This window comes from Pan paniscus, chromosome 7, assembly GCF_029289425.2.
Source record: "Pan paniscus chromosome 7, NHGRI_mPanPan1-v2.0_pri, whole genome shotgun sequence".
Lineage (NCBI taxonomy): Eukaryota > Metazoa > Chordata > Mammalia > Primates > Hominidae > Pan > Pan paniscus.
The window spans coordinates 46,046,652-46,066,360 of NC_073256.2; the positions used below are offsets into that span (position 1 = coordinate 46,046,652).

The following is a 19,709-nucleotide window of genomic DNA, read 5'->3' on the forward strand; positions in this document are numbered from 1 at the left end:
GGGATGGAGGGAAGCAAAGAGGGAGTATCCACCTAGGACTGATGGGACCATGCTGGAGTGTGCCTGTTTGTTTTCTAGATCCCTGCGCTGGCCCAGGCAGGTTACCGGGTCCTAGCTATGGACATGAAAGGCTATGGAGAGTCATCTGCTCCTCCCGGTGGGTGCGCTGTCTTGCAGCTGTCTTATACTGGTCTTGCCTTCTACCTGCCTGAGCGCTCCACGCCTCGGTGCTTTCCCTGGTCCCAGATCAGAGTAGCCTTCCCCTTAAGACAGTCTGACTTCACCTCTTTCCTCTCCTACGGTGCCCTGTGTCTCTGCACTTTGGGCCTCAGATGCCCCTGCCCCCCACACTCTGAATGAATACAGCAGCCCCTAAGGCTCATGCTCCAAGGGATCTCCCACTGATCATGGGGGATGGCGGACATAGAATGTACCATCCATCTCCAGAACATTCTTCATCTTGCAAAACTGAAAGGCTGTATTCAGTCCTCAGTTCTTCCTCTCCCCAACCCCTGACAACTTCCATTCTACTTTCTGTCTCTATGAATCTAACTCCTCTAAAGACCGCATATAAGTGGAATCATACAGTATTTGTGCTTTTGTGTCTGGCTTCTTTCACTTAGCATAATGTCCTGAAGTTTCCTCCATGTTATAGACGGCACCACAATTTCCTTCCTTTTTTTTTTTTTTTTTTTGAGACGGAGTCTCACTCTGTCACCCAGGCTAGAGTGCAATGGTGTGATGTTAGCTCACTGCAACCTCTGCCTCCTGGGTTCAAGTGATTCTCCTGCCTCAGCCTCCCTAGTAGCTGGGATTACACGTGTGTGCCACCACACCTGGCTAATTTTTGTATTTTTAGTAGAGACCCACTTTGCTGGATACATTTATCTTTCAGTTCTTGTAACTTTTCATGAATTATTTCTTTGATAATTTTTTCTTGTATTGTCTCTATTTTTGTTGTTCTTTTTCTTTTTGCTTTCTGGAATTGCTATTGTTAAAATATTGTTATTGTTAAAATTGCTATTATTTTTTAAATCATACTACCCATTGATTTGGGTACTCATATGACCCAAAGTAATCTACAGATGCAATGCAATCCCTGTCAAAATCTCAATGGCATTTTTTACAAAAATAGAGACAGCAATTCTACAGTTCTTATGGACCCACAAAAGACTGCAAATAGTCAAAGCGACCTTCAGAAAGAATAACAAAGCTGGAGGCATTTGAAGCACACTTCCTGATTTCAAACTATATTATAAGTCTATAGTATGATACAAACAGTGTGATACAAACATAAAGACAGACATACTTTCAGTGGAACAGAATAGAAAGCCCAGCAGTTGATCCACATGTATGTGGTCAACTGATCTTTGACAAGGGTATCAAGAATACACAGTGGAGAAAGGACACTCTCTTCAAACAAATGGTGGTGGGGAAACATGAAAAAGAATGAAATTGGACCTTTATCTTACACCACACACAAAAATCAACTCAAAATGGATGAAAGGCTTAGATGTATGACCTGAAACTGTACAGCTTCTAGAAGAAAACACAGGGGGAAAGCTTGACATTGGTCTTGGCAATGATTTCACAGATGGATATGACATCAAAAGCACAGGCAACAAAAGCAAAAGCAAACACTCGAGTCTACCTCAGTCTAAGGATTTAGTAAGTTTTTGTGGGTTTTTGTTGTTGTTGTTTGGTTTTTGGTTTTCTTTGCAAAAAGGTCCTTTTGATGTGTTGATATATTTTAAGTAACGTGAATTAAATATGTTTCTTTTATTTTTAATTGCAGAAATAGAAGAATATTGCATGGAAGTGTTATGTAAGGTAAGAAGAATCTTGGGTAACATCTTCCCCATCCTGCGATTTTTGTTGCTATAAACCCGAAGCTGGGGTATCCATTCAAATTTTAGGGAAGCATCATTTCACAGCCTCTGGGTATAAATTCCTACTGAAAGTTGAACAGTATTTCCAAATGATAGCCCACATGTATGCAGCATTGACTGTGTGTCAGGTCTTCCTCCAAGCAACTGACAGAAGAGAAAACTGAGTCATGGGAAGTTAAAAGGTCAGCAGCCGGTAGAGCCAGGTTGGAAGCCTGCAGTACTGCATTCGATTGCCTCACCATCTAAAGCATTGAAAAAAGTCACTTTATTCTGGTAAAGACATTGTTGGCCAGACCTAGGCCAGACCTGTGCAGACTGTGACCAGCATGGAATTCCTGCTCTAAGACAGGTGTAAGCACCATCCTGGAGAGGGGCCCCTCACTTCAGTGCTGGCAGGGGAGGCCGAGGCCAAGGTGAGGAGAGACTGGGTCCCAAACCTCCACGCAGCTCAGGAGCAAAAGCAAAAGCTGGGGGAGCCCAGGGGAGGAAACAGCCCCCAGGTTGGCTGGGGAACTAGTAATGCTGCTGGTGACACTACGATTACAAAAGCCTCCATCTCTGAGTCACAGCCCTGTGGGGGCTTCTCCCCCTCATGTGTGCCCCACAGCTTCATGCGCTGGCTTTGGCATCTCAGAAGCAATCATGGGTAAAAGTTCCATTTCCAGGCAGGGCTGCTCCTGCTTCCTCAGTTTTCCAGTCTTTGCCTCTTGCACTCTGCTGCTTCTGATCCCAAGTGTCTCCCCCAAAGTCTTACCAAGGTCTCACCAGTGACCCCAGGAGCCCCTCTCCTGCTGTTGTCCTCTAACCTGGACCTTGCTTATTTCCATCAAAATCCATTCTTGAGACAGAGACATTGGGTCACTTAGGAGAACTGGTCTCTTGAAGAAAGTCCTTTTACCAAAAACCAACAAGATGGTGCTCCCATCCTCCTGTTCCACCTTTGAAAAATCATGAGTACATCCACAGCTAGGTGTTTACCCAAGAAAATCGATGACATAGGTCCACAAAGACACCCAGATGCAAATGTTCACAGCAACATTATCCCTAACAGCCAAAAATGGAGACAACCCACATGTCCATCAGCTGATGAATGGATAAATAAAATGTGGCCCATCCCTGCAGTGGGGCACTGTTCAGCTATACAGAGGAATGACATGCTGGTGCAAGCTTCAGTGGGAATGATCCCTCAAAAGACGATGCTCAGCAAAAGAAGCCAGTTTCTGTGTCAGGACAGTGGGTGGTGGGGGCAGGAATGTGTTGTCCCCAGGGTGGAACAAGCTTCTCACTGCTCCCCTGCAGCAGCACGAGGGCAAGCTCTACAGGGCAGCTGTCTTCCATCTCCCTCCAGTAAAGAGCCCAGGCTTGCTGTCTTACAATGGTGATGGGATAGTTAGGGATATGTATTGGCGTACACTGAATAATTCACTGTGCGTGTTTGGAGTCAGCTTGATTCCTGAGAGGATGCTGGGAAGGGAAGGGTGATGTCGTGAAGACTGATGAACGATGGACGGCTGCACTGCTCAGCCTGGCTACCGTAACAAAGCGCCACAGACTAGGCACTTCAACAGTAGACGTTTGTTTTCTCACAGTTTTGGAGGCTGGAAGTCTAAGATCAAGGTCTCGGCCTCCGCTGCCAGCACTGAAGTGAGGGGCTCATCTCCAGGATGGTGCTTACACCTGTCTTAGAGCAGGAACTCCATGCTGGTCACAGTCTGCACAGGTCTGGCCTAGGTCTGGCCAACAATGGCACAGTTGTTTCTCTGAGGCCTCTCCTGGGCTTGTAGATGCCACCTTCTTCCTGTGTCCTCACGTGCTCGTCCCTCTGTGCGTGTCTGTGTCCTAATCTCCTCCTCTTCTCTTTTCTTTTTTTTTTTTTTTTTAATAAGCAACAGGGTCTCCTTATGTTGCCCCGGTTGGTCTTCAACTTCTGGGCTCAAGGGATCCTCCTGCCTCAGCCTCCCAAAGTGCTAGGATTACAGGTGCGGGCCATTGTGCCCAGCCTAATCTCTCCTTTTTTTTAATTTTATTTTTTTTTATTTTTTTGCGATGGAGTCTTGTTCTGTTGCCCAGGCTAGAGTGCAGTGGTGCGATCTCAGCTCACTGCAACCTCCGCCTCCTGAGTTCAAGCGATTCTCCTGCCTCAGCCTCCTGAGTAGCTGGGATTACAGGCGCCGGCCACTGCGCCCAGCTAATTTTTGTTTTGTTTTGTTTTGGGTTTTTTTTTGAGATGGAGTTTCACTTTGTTACCAGGCTGGAGTGCAGTGGCATGATCTCGGCTCACTGCAATCTCTGCCTCCTGGGTTCAAGTGATTCTCCTGCCTCATTCTCCCAAGTAGCTGGGACTATAGGCGTGCACCACCACACCCAGCTAATTTTTATATTTTTAGTAGAGATGGGGTTTCACCATGTTGGCCAGGATGATCTTGATCTCTTGACCTCATGTTCTGCCCGCCTCGGCCTCCCAAAGTGCTGGGATTACAGCCTTGAGCGACTGTGCCCGGCTTAATCTCCTCCTCTGATCAGGACTCCCAGACCCGTTGGATTAGGGCTCACCCATATGGCCTCATTTTACCTTAATCACCTCCTTAAAGGCTGTATCTTCAAAAACAGTCCCATTCTGAGGCCCTGGGGGTTAGGACTTCAACACAGCAGTTTTGGGGAGGACGCAGTTCAGCCCATCATAAAGGCTGAGGCAGGCGGGTGTGGTTGCTGATTTTGCCTGTGTGTGTCTTCTTTCTTAGGAGATGGTAACCTTCCTGGATAAACTGGTAAGTCATTATTTTGAACTGATATCTTTGGAGAATTCCTTTGGGGCCTGGGTAATTAAAGAAAAGGCGTCAGCCTCGAGCAGAGGTGCACGGGCAGGGAGGGCCCATTTTGGGGCAGTTTAGGGCAGAGTGGGCATGGGCAGGGAAAATCACAAAAACAATGACAAAGAGCAAGGATTGCGTGGAGAACAGGATGGAGATGAGCTCGTTTATTTGTCTTTTAATGAAAGGCAGGTTCCAGGGAATGGGACCAGGGAGGACAGGCTTGAATATCCATTAGAGAAGTTTGGAAAATACCCCATAGGCTAATATTTCTCAGCTCTTTAAACTTTCATCCCTTCTGACACTCCTAAAACCTCCTGTTTGCATTTGACATTGTCATGAATGTCAAACTCAATGATACCAAATGAAAGCAAATCAGCAGTGGTGAGCTGAGAATGCGCTTTTGCAGAGTACACTTCCCACTCCCAAGACTGCATGGTATAACAGCCTCCCCTTCCCCCAAGTGAGGTCAGAGGGGCAGAATGGACGGAGGGGTCAGGCCCAGGCAGAACAGCAGCAGTGGAGGACAGAGAAGGATGATGGAGCTGTGGGACTTAAGGCCTCTTAATTGGATGTGGGAGTCAGAGAGGATCTAGGAGGCTGACCTCTGGTTCACCAGCAGGGCGCTGTGCCTGACACGGCAGGGAAGAGACCCTGAGAATATCATGGTCCCTACCCTCTGCAGATTCTCAGTTTCCTGGGATTAGGTTTGGAACTTTTGTGTGTGATGGGGACAGGGAACAGGGCATGGCCCAGAGTGGCCACCCAGTCCTGACTCTGTACAGACTTCTGTCTAGAAGCGTGTCCCTTATTGTTGAGAGAGTGACTCTGCGGTTGCTGCCAGTGGGGTCAGTGTGGAGCGAGGTGTGGATAGGCTCTGCCATCTAGGTTTCGCTCTGTGATGTTTGTGTGACGAAACCACCTGACACATTTCTGAGAACGTGTCCCCCTTGTTAAGTGACACGTGGCTATAGCTCTTCCATAAAGGGGAGTTGACGTTGTCATTTTCAATACCAGCAGTGGAAAGAGAGAGATTAAAGATGCTTTGGGACTTTTAATGGTTGTTTAAGGGAGGAGAGCTTCCAAAAAAGTGGGGTTGTGGGGGGTAGAAGCATAATCATTTGATAAAAGATGCACATGGAACATGAAGAGGTAAGTTTTACTTCTTTTAAGATAGAAGGGAGGAAAAAGGAGAAAAGAACGAAGGAAACTTTGATTTGAGAGAAGGCAGAGAGGGAGAAGGAACCCATGGCCTGTGGCCTCGGTCTCCTAAGCAGATGTAGAAGGCTGGCTATTTGTGTTGAGGGTCTGTGGCTGGTGGAGGGAGGAGAGGCTTGAAGGGTGGGCATTTGGAGAGCTGCTGTGGGCCGGGGGAGGAGGCCCTGGTGTCGAGGGGCTGGCTGAGGGCCGAACCTCTCAGCACCCCGTTCCAGAAGCCTCCCCACATTCGGCTCCCTTCTTTTTCCTTCTCTAGGGCCTCTCTCAAGCAGTGTTCATTGGCCATGACTGGGGTGGCATGCTGGTGTGGTACATGGCTCTCTTCTACCCCGAGAGAGTGAGGTAATTGGGCCTCGGGCAATAAAGATTTGGAGGAGGCTGGACTTGAACTCCTGTGAGAATTGTTCCTCAGATCTTTAAGCCCAGAAAACTTCTCAAAAACAAGTAGGTAGTCTGGGAAGGTGATGTCTTCACTCTTTAGTGTCTGGTGACACATTATAAAGAGGGCCTAGCCGGGCGTGGTGGCTCATGCCTGTAATCCCAGCATTTTTGGGAGGCCAAGGGGGGTGGATCACCTGAGGTCAGGAGTTTGATACCATCCCTGGCCAACATGGTGAAACCTCATCTCTACTAAAAATACAAAAACTAGCCGGCGTGGTGGCGTGCGCCTATACTCCCAGCTACTCTGGAGGCTGAGGCAGGAGAATCGCTTGAACCCGGGAGGTGGAGGTTGCAGTGAGCCAAGATCATGCCATTGCCCTCCAGCCTGGGTGACAAGAGTGAAACTCCGTTTCCAAAAAAAAAAAAAGGGGCCCAATGAGCTAATGTGTTAGGAAGCGGCACCTGTTCCACTTACAGGCAATGGGACAAATAATTCAGGGCCCGAGTGGCCAGTGGGAATACAGGAGGATCCTGGCTGAGCTTGAGGGGTGCAGGGGAGGCAACAGGTGTGTCTTCAGTCCTGGACTGGGAATCAGAAAGCGTGGCCTTCGGTCTGCCCTGATCAGCTGTGTGACACATCACTTCGCTTCTTAGGCTTTGGCATTCTCAACCACAAAGTGGTAATGGTAACTCCTGCCTGACTCCACAACCAGAAAATGCTGTGCAAATGTCCAGTGAGCCCAGCATGTCATGGTCCCCACCATTTCATTCATAATCATTCTTAGACCAGCATTTCGTGGCTTGAGTGGGAGCTATCAGATGGCAGGTTTTGGGCCCAGAGACTCTGTAGTCTCTTTGGCCATTTGAGCTGGTGAGCTGCAGCTAAACCTGTCTGACTTCCCATTTTAGCCTCTGGTCTTAGCAAGTTAAAGAAACATCATCCTAAGCCACCATCTGAATTTCCCTAACTAACCCAGTTATTTTGTATTTGGCTAAGTTTATGAGATTGGAACTACCAGGAAACTTTGTTCTGCTTCACTCCTGGCTCAAATGATAGGATTATATCAAAGAATAAAAAGAATCAAATGTTCCTAAAATATTGTTAAAGTTTTCATGCTATTGTTGTGTTCATCTCTCTAGCTTTTTAAATTTTTTTTAAAAATTTCTTGTGGGTACATAGCATATTCTAGCTTCTTCCTCTCTCTTTCTCTGTCCCCTCTCTCATTCAAAGTGGAAATAAGAGCTTGATTCTTAAGAATTGGGTTCACCAAAAAGTTACCCTGCAGACTGCACAACGTACTGGTTAAAGTCAACAAAAGGAAAGATAGCAACGAGCTGTGTTTGCCCCTCAAATTCACCCCCTTTTCTATTCCTGTTTTTTTTTTTTTTGAGACAGAGTCTCATTCCATTGTCCAGGCTGGAGTGTAGTGGTGCAACCTTGGCTTACTGCAACCTCTACCTTCTGGGTTCAAGTGATTCTCCTGCCTCAGCCTCCTGAGTAGCTGGGACCACAGGCATGCACCAACACGCCCAGCTAAATTTTGTATTTTTAGTAGAGATGAGGCTTTACCACATTGGCCAGGCTGGTCTAGAACTCCTGGCCTCAAGTGATCCACCCCCATCAGCCTCCCAGAGTGCTGAGATTACAGGCATGAGCCACTACGCTTGTCCGTCTTTTCTATTCCTTTTGCTAGCATCCTATTCCCTCTTCAGGTGATAAGTCAGTGGTCTACTGGCTGGATTCCCGGGTTCTGACCTCTCTGTCTGCTTCCATATGGTCTCTCAGTGCTTGATTAATCTTCCTGACCTCTCTCTCTGTGTCCATGTGGTCTCTCAGGGCTGGATTAATCATCCTGACTGCAACTCGGATCCACCCTCCCTTCTTCTGAGAAGCCCTCATGGTTTTCTTGGTTCTTACAGCACCAAATTCAGACTCAGGTCCCTTCATGTCTAGGCTCCCCACTGCCTTTCTGTTGTTATTTCCCAACATATTCCATTCCATGCTTGGCTTCTAGCCACGCAGACTGTGTGCCCCATTGAATACAGCTGCAAGCTTTGCCCCCTTCTAGAATTTGCTCAGGCTACCTTATGTTGTTCCCCTCCCAGGCCTTGTTCCCCTCCCCAGCTCTCCCCATTCTGAAAAGCCAAGTTCAAATGCTCCCTTTTCCACAGGGTCCTCCATGATGCCCAGTTCAGGAATTCCTTATCTCCTTCCAACTCCTATGCTATTTTGTGCTATTCTATGGCTCATATCATAGTCATCTCATAAGGTCACTGTGTGTTTTTCTATTTTTCCTTATTAAATTATAATGAGCTCCTTGAGGATAAAAACGATATTTTATTCATTTTACATTTTCTCTCCTCTAGTATATGCCATAGAATTATGCTCAATCCAGAGGAGACACAATGAGTGAATAAAGGGAGGGAAAAAAATGAATGTATATTTTAAAACTAGAGAGAGATTCGTGTCTCCATATTCTATCCAGGGTTGCTATAGTATGTGTACTCTGTGTGTGTGTGTGTGTGTGTGTGCGCGCGCGCGTGCGCACCTATGTGTCTAAGGCAAGTTGGTGAGAAATACTGCAGTTTAGTAGGAAAAAAAACAATGGACTAGGAATCGAAAATCCTGAGTTCTGATCCCATTCTCCCATTCACTGCTAGTGTATGACCTTGTGCATAGAATGTTCCCACTCTGAGCTTCAGTTTTGAACTGCAAAGTCCTTTCTGGCTCTTGTAAGACTATCTTCTTACAGGGGCTATGTCTTGCTGCCTCTTATTTCTGTAGGGCGGTGGCCAGTTTGAATACTCCCTTCATACCAGCAAATCCCAACGTGTCCCCTTTGGAGAGTATCAAAGCCAACCCAGTATTTGATTACCAGCTCTACTTCCAGGAACCAGTAAGTATGGCACCAAGGGCAACAATGGGAGCATTAGTGTTTGCCTTTCCCCTTCCTGTCTCCTTCTTATTTGCTTTATCACTGTCCCCTTTAATTTTATGTGGCATTAGTCAGAAATGATTTTACAGGTGGGCTCAGGTGAAACTGGCTGCCATGCCCAGCTGATCCTTCCCAGGCAATGGCACATTTCCGTGTGTGTTCGGGTGGTGAAGGGCCGGGGGATGTTGTACCCTGGGGGGATGGCTTCTCTGGTGTCTCTGCAATTGCAGAGTTTTGGGGCTCAATGCTCAGGTAGAGCTGCCCCTCCTCGTTCTCTGGCTGAAAGGCTGGTGATTATGGCACCAGGGTCTAAGAGTCCTGCAACAGGCCCCACATGTGCTCTGAAGAATCTGAGAAGTTTCTAGGTATCAGTACACGTGCCACAAAGATGCCTTTCAAAGATGCCCCCAGATGTGGCTGATACATATATTGGGGCATCCCTGCCACTGTTAACTGGAATTCACTGAGAGCAGCATCAGGAGTCAACGTCACCTGGCCTGGTGCCCCGCCTGCAGCTGCCCTCTTCTGTGGGAGACATCTGCTATGCATCCACTTGCAGGAATTATCCAGAGAGAATAAAAGATGTTTCCTGCACACTCCAGAGAGAGAGGAATGGAAGGAATTAATTAATCAGGAATGTGAGAGCGTCTCCCACGTTCCTCTCCCAGCCTCCACCTCTGCTCCTCTTAGGAGGGACCGTTTCCAGCAAGACCACAACCATCCCAGTTTCGATTCAACGAGTAACTGTTCTCCAACAATTATTTTCATTGATGAGACAGCATCTGTGTGAAAGGAGCTTTGCGATTCAGGCAATAACTGGACTCATTCACCAAAAGCTCCCAGCGGCATTTTGAAGAGACCTCGACATGTCGCATCCCACATCCTACAGGGAGGCCTGGGCCCTGCTGTGCCACAGCCTGGTGTGTGGGAATCCACGAGCTTCCTTTGGCCTGAATGAAAGCACAATGTCCTTCATTAGTGTGAGATAGTCTCGATGGTGAGACTATGGGTATGGTGTGTGGTGTAGAGGGCGTATTACTTTGCTGGGGCTGCCATAACAAAGGCTAGGTAGCTCAACAGACTGGGCAGCTTCAACAACAGAAATTCACAGTCTTATAGTTTTAGAAGCTGGAAGTTCAAGATCAGGGTATTTGTAGAGTTGGTTTCTCTTGAGGCCTCTCTCCTTGGCTTGTGGGTAGTCCTCTTCTCCTTGTTTCCTCATATGGTATTTAGCCCATTAAAAAAAATTTTTTTTGAGACAGGATCTCACTCTGTCACTCAGGCTGGAGTGCAGTGGTGTGATCATAGCTCACTGCAGCCTCGACCTCTCCAGGCCCAGATGATCCTCCCATATCAGCCTCCTGAGTAGCTGAGACTACGGGTGTGTGCCCCCACACCTGGCTAACTTCTTTGTGTGTGTATTTTTTATTTTTATTTTATTTTATTTGAGGCGGAGTCTCCCTCTGTTGCCCAGGCTGGAGTACAGTGGCGCAATCTCGGCTCACTGCAACCTCCGCCTCCTAAGGTTCAAGCAATTCTCCTGCCTCAGCCTCCTGAGTAGCTGGGTCTAAGGTGCATGCCACCACTCCCGGCTAGTTTTTTTATTTTTTTGTTTGTTTGTATTTTTAGTAGAGACGGGGTTTCACCATATTGGCCAGACTGGTCTCGAACTCCTGACCTCATGATCTGCCCGCCTCGGCCTCCCAAAGTGCTGGGATTACAGGTGTGAATATATAGAGACGGGGTTTCACCATGTTAACCAGGCTGGTTTCAAACTCCTGGGCTCAGGTGATCCACATGCCTCGGCCTCCCAAAGTGCTGGGATTATAGGTGTGAGCTACTGCACATGGCCTAAAATATTTTTAATTGTGGTAAAACACATGTAATGTAAAATTGACCATGTCACCTATTTGTAAGTGTGCAGTTCTGTGGCATTAACCACATGTACATTGTTGTGCAGCCATCACCACATCCACCTCCAGAACTTTTTCATCTTCCCAACTGAAGCCCTTCGCCCATTAAACACTAACTCCTCATCTCCCCTCCTCCCAGCCCTGGCAGCCACCATTCTACTTTCTGTCTGTATGATTTTGACTCCTCTAGGAACCTCATATAAGTAGAAGCATGCAGTATTTGTCCTTTTGTGACTAGTTTCTTTCACTTAGCATCATGCCTTCAAGGTTCACCCATGTTGTAGCAGGGGCCAGAACTGCCTTCCTTTTTAAGGCTGAATAGTATTCCATGGTGTGTATAGACCACATTCTCTTAATCTGGTCATCTGTCAATGGGTTACAGCTACAGCTGTTTTTGAGCTCTTATGTGCCACGTGGTTCTAATCTTCACAGCAACACGAAGAATTCTCTCCTATCTTCTCAGCTGAGCAAACCAAGGCTCAGAGGGCTTAACCCCAACTGGCCCAAGACCAGGTACATGATTGGGTCAGGATATCAACCTAGGCCTGTTTGACTCCAAAGCCCATGCCTCCAACTAAGCCATGCTGGAGGGGAGCTTGGGCTTTGTTCTGTGTGCTATGGGGAGTCAAGCAGAGAGAGGAGGGACAAATCAGGATAGGCTCAAAATCCTGATTGCAAAAGTGACCTTAGGAGAAAGACGCTTAGTAATTACAGCCCTTGTCAAGGCACAGTTTTTTGTTTCAAAGGTTGTTAACAGTTATTGTGGAAAAATCAGTACCTCTATTCTGTTGTAGCAGCTGGGTTTAAAATCTGCAGTGAGAGTTTTGGGGACAGTTTTGTTCTTAAGAACAAAGCGCCTTGGCAGGGAAATGTTAGATATTCAAATTAGTGATCTGGCCACTGAAAGATACCCAGTAACCAGGTTGGGCTGCATCCAGCCACTGGAACCACTCAATAGGTACAGAGCTGGGACTGGAGGAGAAATCACTCACAGGGGTTCCTGCCAGCCTGCCTGGTACCTACTCTCTAAGGAACGAGTAGGCAAAGGCACTTCCCATCCCTGGCCCTCAGTTTCCTCATCTGCAAAAGGTTGGTTTTGGGTGGTTTTCAAACAGGTAATAGCTTCAAACTTAAGCTGATTCCAGGTCAGCAAATAAAGCCAATAACATGGAGAACAGCTCTTGGATGTATAGTGGGTGCTGGGAGTTCCTCCTTCCTGCCACCTCCTAACCCGCTCCCTCCCTGGCCAGGAGGAGGCATTTCTGACATCTCCTCCTTCTCCCTAGGAGCACTGAGGCTGTTCCAGACCCATGCAGCCTAAGGAAGACTCCTTCTGTGCTGTGGGTGCACCCGTCTCCCCCACTTATTTTTTTATTATTATTATTATTTGAGACAGAGTCTCACTGTGTCGCCCAGGCTGGAGTGCAGTGGCACAATCTTGGCTCACTACAACCTCCAGCTCCCAGGTTCAAGCGATTCTCCTGCCTCAGCCTCCCGAGTAGCTGGGATTACAGGCACCCACCACCATGCCTGGCTAATTTTTGCATTTTTAATAGAGACAGGGTTTCACCATGTTGGCCAGGCTGGTCTTGAACTCCTGACCTCAGGTGATCCATCCTCCTCGGCTTCCCAAAATGCTGGGTGAGCCACTGCGCCCAGCCCCATCTCTCCCACTTCTGGGTCATCTCTGCTGAGCACTGCAGGGTGAGGCTTAGATTAACTCCAAGTTTAGAGTCAGCTCCAATATAGCTCTTTGAACCCTTAGCCAACGTGCTGAATCTTGGCCTGGGAATCTGCCAAGTCTGCTGGAAACAAACAAGGCTTGCTTTTCTTGCCTTCTCAGAGAAGAGGTGACAGCTTTCCATGTGTATAGTGAGAAAGCATGAAGACTAGGCAGCTCTGGCAGCGAAGGCCAGTGGAATCGGCTGGGTCATTTCAGCTGAGCTGTTCCATGTTTTAATTCTGAGGATTCCCAAAGTCCTCACTTGGCCTGGGGGATACTCACACCCCATTATGCCCCCCATACCAGAACGTACCTAGGATATCCTGTGAACCCTGCTCTCTCCCACCTCACGACACTGGTCCTCTTTACTTGTCCTTAAACCGCACATGTGTATTTTTATTTCTTTGAGGAAGACTGGGTGGCAGGCACCTGTGTATGTGTCTGGAAACATATAGCAAGGTAGAGGCAGATTTCAGGCAAAAAAAAAATGCTCTTTTGGGCTGGGCGTGGTGACTCACATCTATAATCTCAGCAGACAGATGGATCACCTGAGGTCAGGAGTTTGAGACCAGCCTGGCCAACATGGTGAAACCTCGTCTCTACTAAAAATACAAAAGAGCTGGGTGTGGTGGTGCATGTCTGTAATCCCAGCTGCTCGGGAGGCTGAGGCAGGAGAATCTCTTGAACCTGGGAGATGGAGGTTGCAGTGAGCTGACATCACAGTACTGCACTCCAGCCTGAGCAAAAAAAAAGAAAAAAGAAAAAAGCCCTTTTATTTAAGTATTTAACCAGAAGAGAAACTAAGGATCAGAGAGAAAATGTGGGAAAAGAAAAATTGTAGGCAGAAGGTTTTACCTGGCTGAAAATCATCCACAAATGATTTTCTTTCTCCTCAAAACATTGAGTCTCTCTCTCTCTCTTTTTTTTTTCTGCTGTGTTGCCCAGGCTGGTCTCTAAGTCCTGGCGTCAAGTGATCCTCCCACCTCAGCCTCCCACACTGCTGGGATTACAGGTGTGAGAGCTGCCATGCCAGCCTAAATGTTGAATCTTTCTTAATCTCTAGAACACAGTAGCTCCTTCAGGCCATGGGGACAGCTGGTGATTAGTTACAGAGTTTATTTTTTAGGTTTTGTTTTTGTTTTGAAATTATGAAGTAATTCATCCTTGCTATTTAAAAAAGTCCTGTGTTGTGTAAAGTAAAAAGCTGAATCGCCCTTTGCCCATCAACGAGCTACTAATAGCTACTACTAATAGTCTGGTATTTCCCAGACATTTTTTGAAATATTTAAAAACTATTTTTGAATGTTTTTAAGCAAATATATGTGTGTATGAGCACACACACATATATAATTTTTCATATAAATGGAATCATGCTGCTTTTTCATTTAATACATATTGCACAGATTTTTTTGTCAGCACATATAGATTTATCTCATTCTTTTTAATGGCTGCATGGGGTTTTGTAACAGGTAGACTATGGATTATGTAATCCTCTGTGGAGGGACATTATTTTGATTATTTTTCACAGCCGAATAATATAGTTTAAAAGAAAGTGCCACTGTTTGCTACCTTATGCACCAAGCTTTAACCATTGTTACTTTAATTTTTTTCTTTTTTTTTTTTTTTTTTGAGATGGAGTTTCGCTCTTGTTGCCCAGGCTGGAGTGCAATGGCATGAGCTCAGCTCACCACAACCTCCATCTCCCGGGTTCCAGTGATTCTCCTGCCTCAGCCTCCCAAGTAGCTGGGATTACAGGCATGCACCACCACGCACGGCTAATTTTGCATTTTTAGTAGAGATGGGGTTTCTCCATGTTGGTCAGGCTGGTCTCGAACTCCCACCCTCAGGTGATTTACCTGCCTCGGCCTCCCAAAGCGCTGGGATTACAGGCATGAGCCACCATGCCCGGCTGTTACTTTAATTTTTATGCCCTTTATGGAGGAAACCCTTGGCAGGGTTATTTTCATTGTCTTAAATTGGCAGTGTTGTGTTAGGTTGTGGTGAAAAGAACCAAATATGGAGGGGTTTGGAGTCTGATGTTCTCATTTATAATCTGCCTGACCTTCAACGAGGCACTTAAGGCCCCTGACCTGAGCGTCTTCCTCTGTGAAATGGGCTGCACAGCTCAGGGCTGTTATGGACAGAAAGAGCTGGCACCATCAGCATGTGGCAGGTGGCCCCCAGTGCCCTGGGTCCCTGTAGAGCCCTCTAAGTCTTTGCTGTCCACCTCTTTCTCATCTGACCAGCCACACCGCAGAGTCAAAGGTCAACAGTTTGCTGTCTGCCCAGATTTCGGATGCTTCCAGCCACTGCCATTTTTGACCTCAGGGACAACCACCCCACTGTTTCTCCTGGCCTGTCTTGGAGAACACTGGCGCAGACTTCCAGAGGAATTGGAGTCATTTTTGTCAAGGTAGACGGAGCATGAAACAGAGTCACTGGCCCAGCCCGCTGACCAGCAGAGGCTTCACCTCCACTCCTGGATGGCATCCTTTGGCGTTACTTGTAAAGGGCAGGAGGGCTGAGTGGGGGCTTTGTGGACCTGCAATTTGGCTTCAACAGCTGCCTCCATTGTCTCACCCACAAAACAATAGCCACAGTTAAGTGCAGCCTCTCAGCAGACCTGTTCTCTACCTTGGAAAGGACACAAGAGAAGATTAAAGAGGAGAAACTCCTGGGATGGTGGAGGGGAGCTCTCCCTGTTAGGAGGGCTGAGCACAGGAGGCAATCCTGTGCCCTCCACCAATGTGGGGGCACCTCCCTGGCAAATTAGGTGACTGACAGTGCCGCCCCTACCAGCGCTGAGTGGAAAGTCTAGACAAAACTCCATCTTTTTGTGGTGCCCTGCATTTCTGGGGGCTCCTCTGACAGTGCGCTGAATACGCACATGGGAAGTAAATTGAGAGGATGAGGGAAGTCCAGGGCACCTTGGATCCTGGGACCCTCCAGACCCCCACCCTGCGGTTGGCACACCTGCTGCCTGTTGCTCCTGGGGGTGGTGCCTGGGCCCCCTGAGCCCAGGGTAATGAAGACCCTGGCCCCTTTCCCTCCTCACCCTCTCCCCTCAGCCCCCACATCAAGATACCCCCTGGAGACATGCTTTAGTGTAAGCTGGGGGCCAGAAATGGGAGGAAAATAACAGAAGATAACATTTGTCCTCTGCTTATGTGCTTAGCTGAGACCTTCTGACTCTTTTTAATCTACAAAAGGTAAGACCGTATCTTTAAATCCTACAGACCAATGACAAATTTCCTGCCTGCTCTGGATAGGGGCTTCTCCTTTTGTGTTCCCACTCCCGGGGCTGCCATAACAAAGTACCACAAGCTGTGAGTTAGAACCACAAAAGTGAATTCTCAACAGTTCTTGAGGCTAGATGTTCAAAATCAGGGTCTCGGCAGGGTTGGTCCCTTCTGGGGGCTCCCGAGAGAGAGTCCATTTCATGCCTGTCTCCCAGCCCCTGGCCGTTGCTGGCAATTCCTGGTGTTCCTCAGCTTGTAGACACATCACGCCCGTCCCTGCCTCCATCTTCATGTGGCATCCTCCCTTCTGTGTCTCTGTATGTCTCAATTTCCCTCTTTCTCTCATAAGGACACAGGTCATTAGATCTAGGGCCCAATCTAAAGCCAAGATGATATCATTTAAAGAACCCTAATTAGATATTAATTTAAAATTTTAAAAAATCAGCCAGGTGCAGTGGCTCACACCTGTAATTCCAGCACTTTGGGAGGCCAAGTGGGAGGATCACTTGGCCAGGAGTTTGAGACCAGCCTGGGCAACATAGCCAGACCCCGTCTCTACAAAAATGTTTTAAAAGTTAGCCAGGCATGGTGGTGCACACATGTAATCCCAGCTCCTCAGAAGACTGAAGCGAGAGCATCACTTGAGTCCAGGAGTTTAAGGATGTAGTAAGCCATGATTGCACTACTGCACTCCAGCCTGGGCAACAGAGCAAGACCCTGTCTCTAAACGAATAATAATAATAATGGAGATAATGATATTAATATTTATTGGCATGCCTCCTGCATGTCAGGCATTGTAAGAAATGGGCATTATCTCATTTAATCCTTACAAAATCCCCATTTTACAGATGAGGAAACCGAGGCTCTAGGGAAAGAAGTTCCCCAGCTGGTAACTGTCAGTACTTGGGCTTGAAACTGTGTTTATTGGATTCTAAAGTCCATCCTTTAACTTCTGTGCGCAGGAACACAGAAGGAGGAGCCCCTCTCCAGGGCAGACAGGAAATTTGTCATTGGTCTGTAGGATTTAAAGATATAGTCTTATCTTTTGTAGATGAAAGAGAGTTGGAAGGTCTCAGCTAAGTGCATAAGCAGAGGACAAATGTTATCTTCTCTCCTTTCTGGCTCCCAGCTTCATCCTATTCTTTCTGTTGCTCTGCTGCACTTTTATGTGAGTGAACAGATTTATTTACCTTTTTTCTCTCTGATTTTTTTTAAGAGACAGGGTCTCACTCTGTTGCCCAGGTTGAAGTGCAGTGGCACAATCATAACTCACTGCATTCTTGACTTCCTGGGCTCAATCATTCCTCCTGCCTCATTCTCCCTAGTAGCTGGGACCACAGGCATGCACCACCATGCCCAGCTGATTTTTAAAATATTTTTTGTAGAGTCAGGGTCTCTACTGTTGTTCAGGCTGGTCTTGAACTCCTGGCCTCAAAGTCCTCCTGCCTGGACCTCCCAAAGTGCTGGGATTACAGGCTTGTGCCACCACACCTAGACTCTTTGATTTTCTTTACTGACTTTTTGACATCGTTTGCCCTTTAAAGGATCATTTGAGGCAAAGCCCTGTCCAGGCTTCCATGGGTTCCTTCAAACACTGAAATGCACCCCTGAGCTCATGAACAGCAGCTGTTTCTGGGATGAGGACTGCTCTCAGTAAATAAGAATGATGACCGACAGCCACACACACAGACCTGACCAGGGCTTCCATCCATCACCTAAATGTGCTTCTTCCCATGGCTATTTCTCACTGTGGCATTCATCATCATGTTGCGGAAGGCCGCCATTGGCACCATTATAATTGAATCTTACAAAACGGAGGGAACTGTCATTAACAGGCAGACATAGCTTTCATCAGAAAATCTCCAACCCTAGATCCAGCACCGCCGGATGATCAATGTCTCCATTCTTCTGTGCTGCCACTGCACAGATCCAGAGCTCTCGTGAGGAGTGATGAGCAGAATAAAAAAGAGTAACGTCTCACCGGGCATGGTGGCTCATGCCTGTAATCCCAGCACTTTGGGAGGCCGAGGCAGGCGGATCACTTCAGGTCAGAAGTTCGAGACTAGCCCGACCAACATGATGAAACCCCGTCTCTACTAAAAATACCAAAAATTAGCCGGGCATGATAGTGGGCCCCTGTAATCCCAGCTACTTGGGAGGCTGAGGCAAGAGAATCTCTTGAACCCATCTTGGCAGTGAGCCGAGATTGCGCTACTGCACACCAGCCTGGGCAACAGAGCAAGACTCCATCTAAAAAAAATAAAAATAAAAAAAGTAACCTCTCAACGTGTGCAAGCACTGAGGACTGCAGGTCGTGGGAACGAAAGCTTTGTGGATGTGGCTTTAGGATCTTCCTGTCCTCTGACTCTATCTCAAAGGCAGCCATAGATGCTGCTGAGAACAGGATGAGTCCCCACCACTAAGGGGATCCCAGGAGAGCACATTCAAGGCTCTGCAGGATCCAAGAAAAGCAGAGTTACCCCTTGGTGGTGGGAAAGATGGAACCTGATGGAGAAGGCAGTGTTTGGGTCCGGTGTTGAAGGCCAAACTAATAGAAGTCCATGCTCTTGGTGAAGGTCACAATGTATTAAACCAGGGAGGCCAGCGAGTAGGAAGCCCGCTCAGAAAACACATGCAGAACAGTTCAGCTGATGTTTGGGTGCGTGCAGGTGGGTGGTTAGAGGGAAGGAGAGGAGAGTCAGTTGGCATTGCCACACTTAACTCAATTCCCTCTGGTAGCACTAGTCCCTCAGCAGCAGCTGTGTTACAGAAATATTTTATTTTATTTTATTTTATTTATTTTGAGACGGAGTTTCGCTCTTTTTGCCCAGGCTGGAGTGCAATTGTGAGATCTTGGCTTACTGTGACCTCTGCCTCCCAGGTCCAAGTGATTCTCCTGCCTCAGCCTCTGAGTAGCTGGGATTATAGGCATGCACCACCATGGCCGGCTAGTTTTGTATTTTTGGTAGAGACGGGGTTTTACCATATTGGCCAGGCCGGTCTCAAACTCCTGACCTCAGGTGATCTGCCTGCCTCGGCCTCCCAAAGCGCTGGGATTACAGCGTGAACCACTGCACCCGGCCAAGATTTTTATTATTTCTGAGTGGTTACCCCTAGTGGATCTCTGCCTCCAGGACAGCTGTTTTCTCCTAAACTATGTCTGGAACAGCTTTCGGGTCCACCATCTTTCAACTTCTGGAAACGACACCTTGAATTAAAATTGTCCTCTTATGCTCCAAAAAGCCATGAACCAGGCTACCCCCACTAGGAGAGTAGGATCCATGGATGGATCTCTTGTCACCTTCCAGCCGTGCCCCTGTTCTTGGTGTCTGCTTTGCTGAAGTTCTCCTGGAGGGGGTTGGGGTAGGAAGGAGAGGGGAAGCAGGAGAGGAAGACTCCACACCCTGAGCCTCCAGTAGGAATCTCCTCCCCAGCCCTCAGCACATGACATTCAGTGACCTGGACACTTCACTTTAGTCCTCATCCAAGCCCCTCCCCCATCCTCTGGTCCACCAGGAAGGTTCTGGAGCCTATTTTATACATTGGCATCTCTTGGTCCAGTTTGCCAGAGAAGGAGCTCAGTGTCTGTGGAGCTGATGA

General features: G+C 47.6%; 1 protein-coding gene across 3 annotated transcripts in view; it reads left to right on the plus strand.

Annotated features, from left to right (window-relative positions):
• Window positions 1–19,709, plus strand: part of EPHX2 (epoxide hydrolase 2) — a 57,715-nt gene that overhangs the window by 25,361 nt on the left and 12,645 nt on the right. For all 3 annotated transcript variants that reach the window (XM_003830799.5, XM_034965877.4, XM_008956234.4), the window contains 5 exons: window positions 79–157; window positions 1,796–1,830; window positions 4,631–4,657; window positions 6,174–6,259; window positions 9,084–9,195. In XM_003830799.5, the coding sequence (XP_003830847.3) occupies window positions 79–157; window positions 1,796–1,830; window positions 4,631–4,657; window positions 6,174–6,259; window positions 9,084–9,195 (339 nt within the window). The remainder of the gene's footprint in view (window positions 1–78; window positions 158–1,795; window positions 1,831–4,630; window positions 4,658–6,173; window positions 6,260–9,083; window positions 9,196–19,709) is intronic.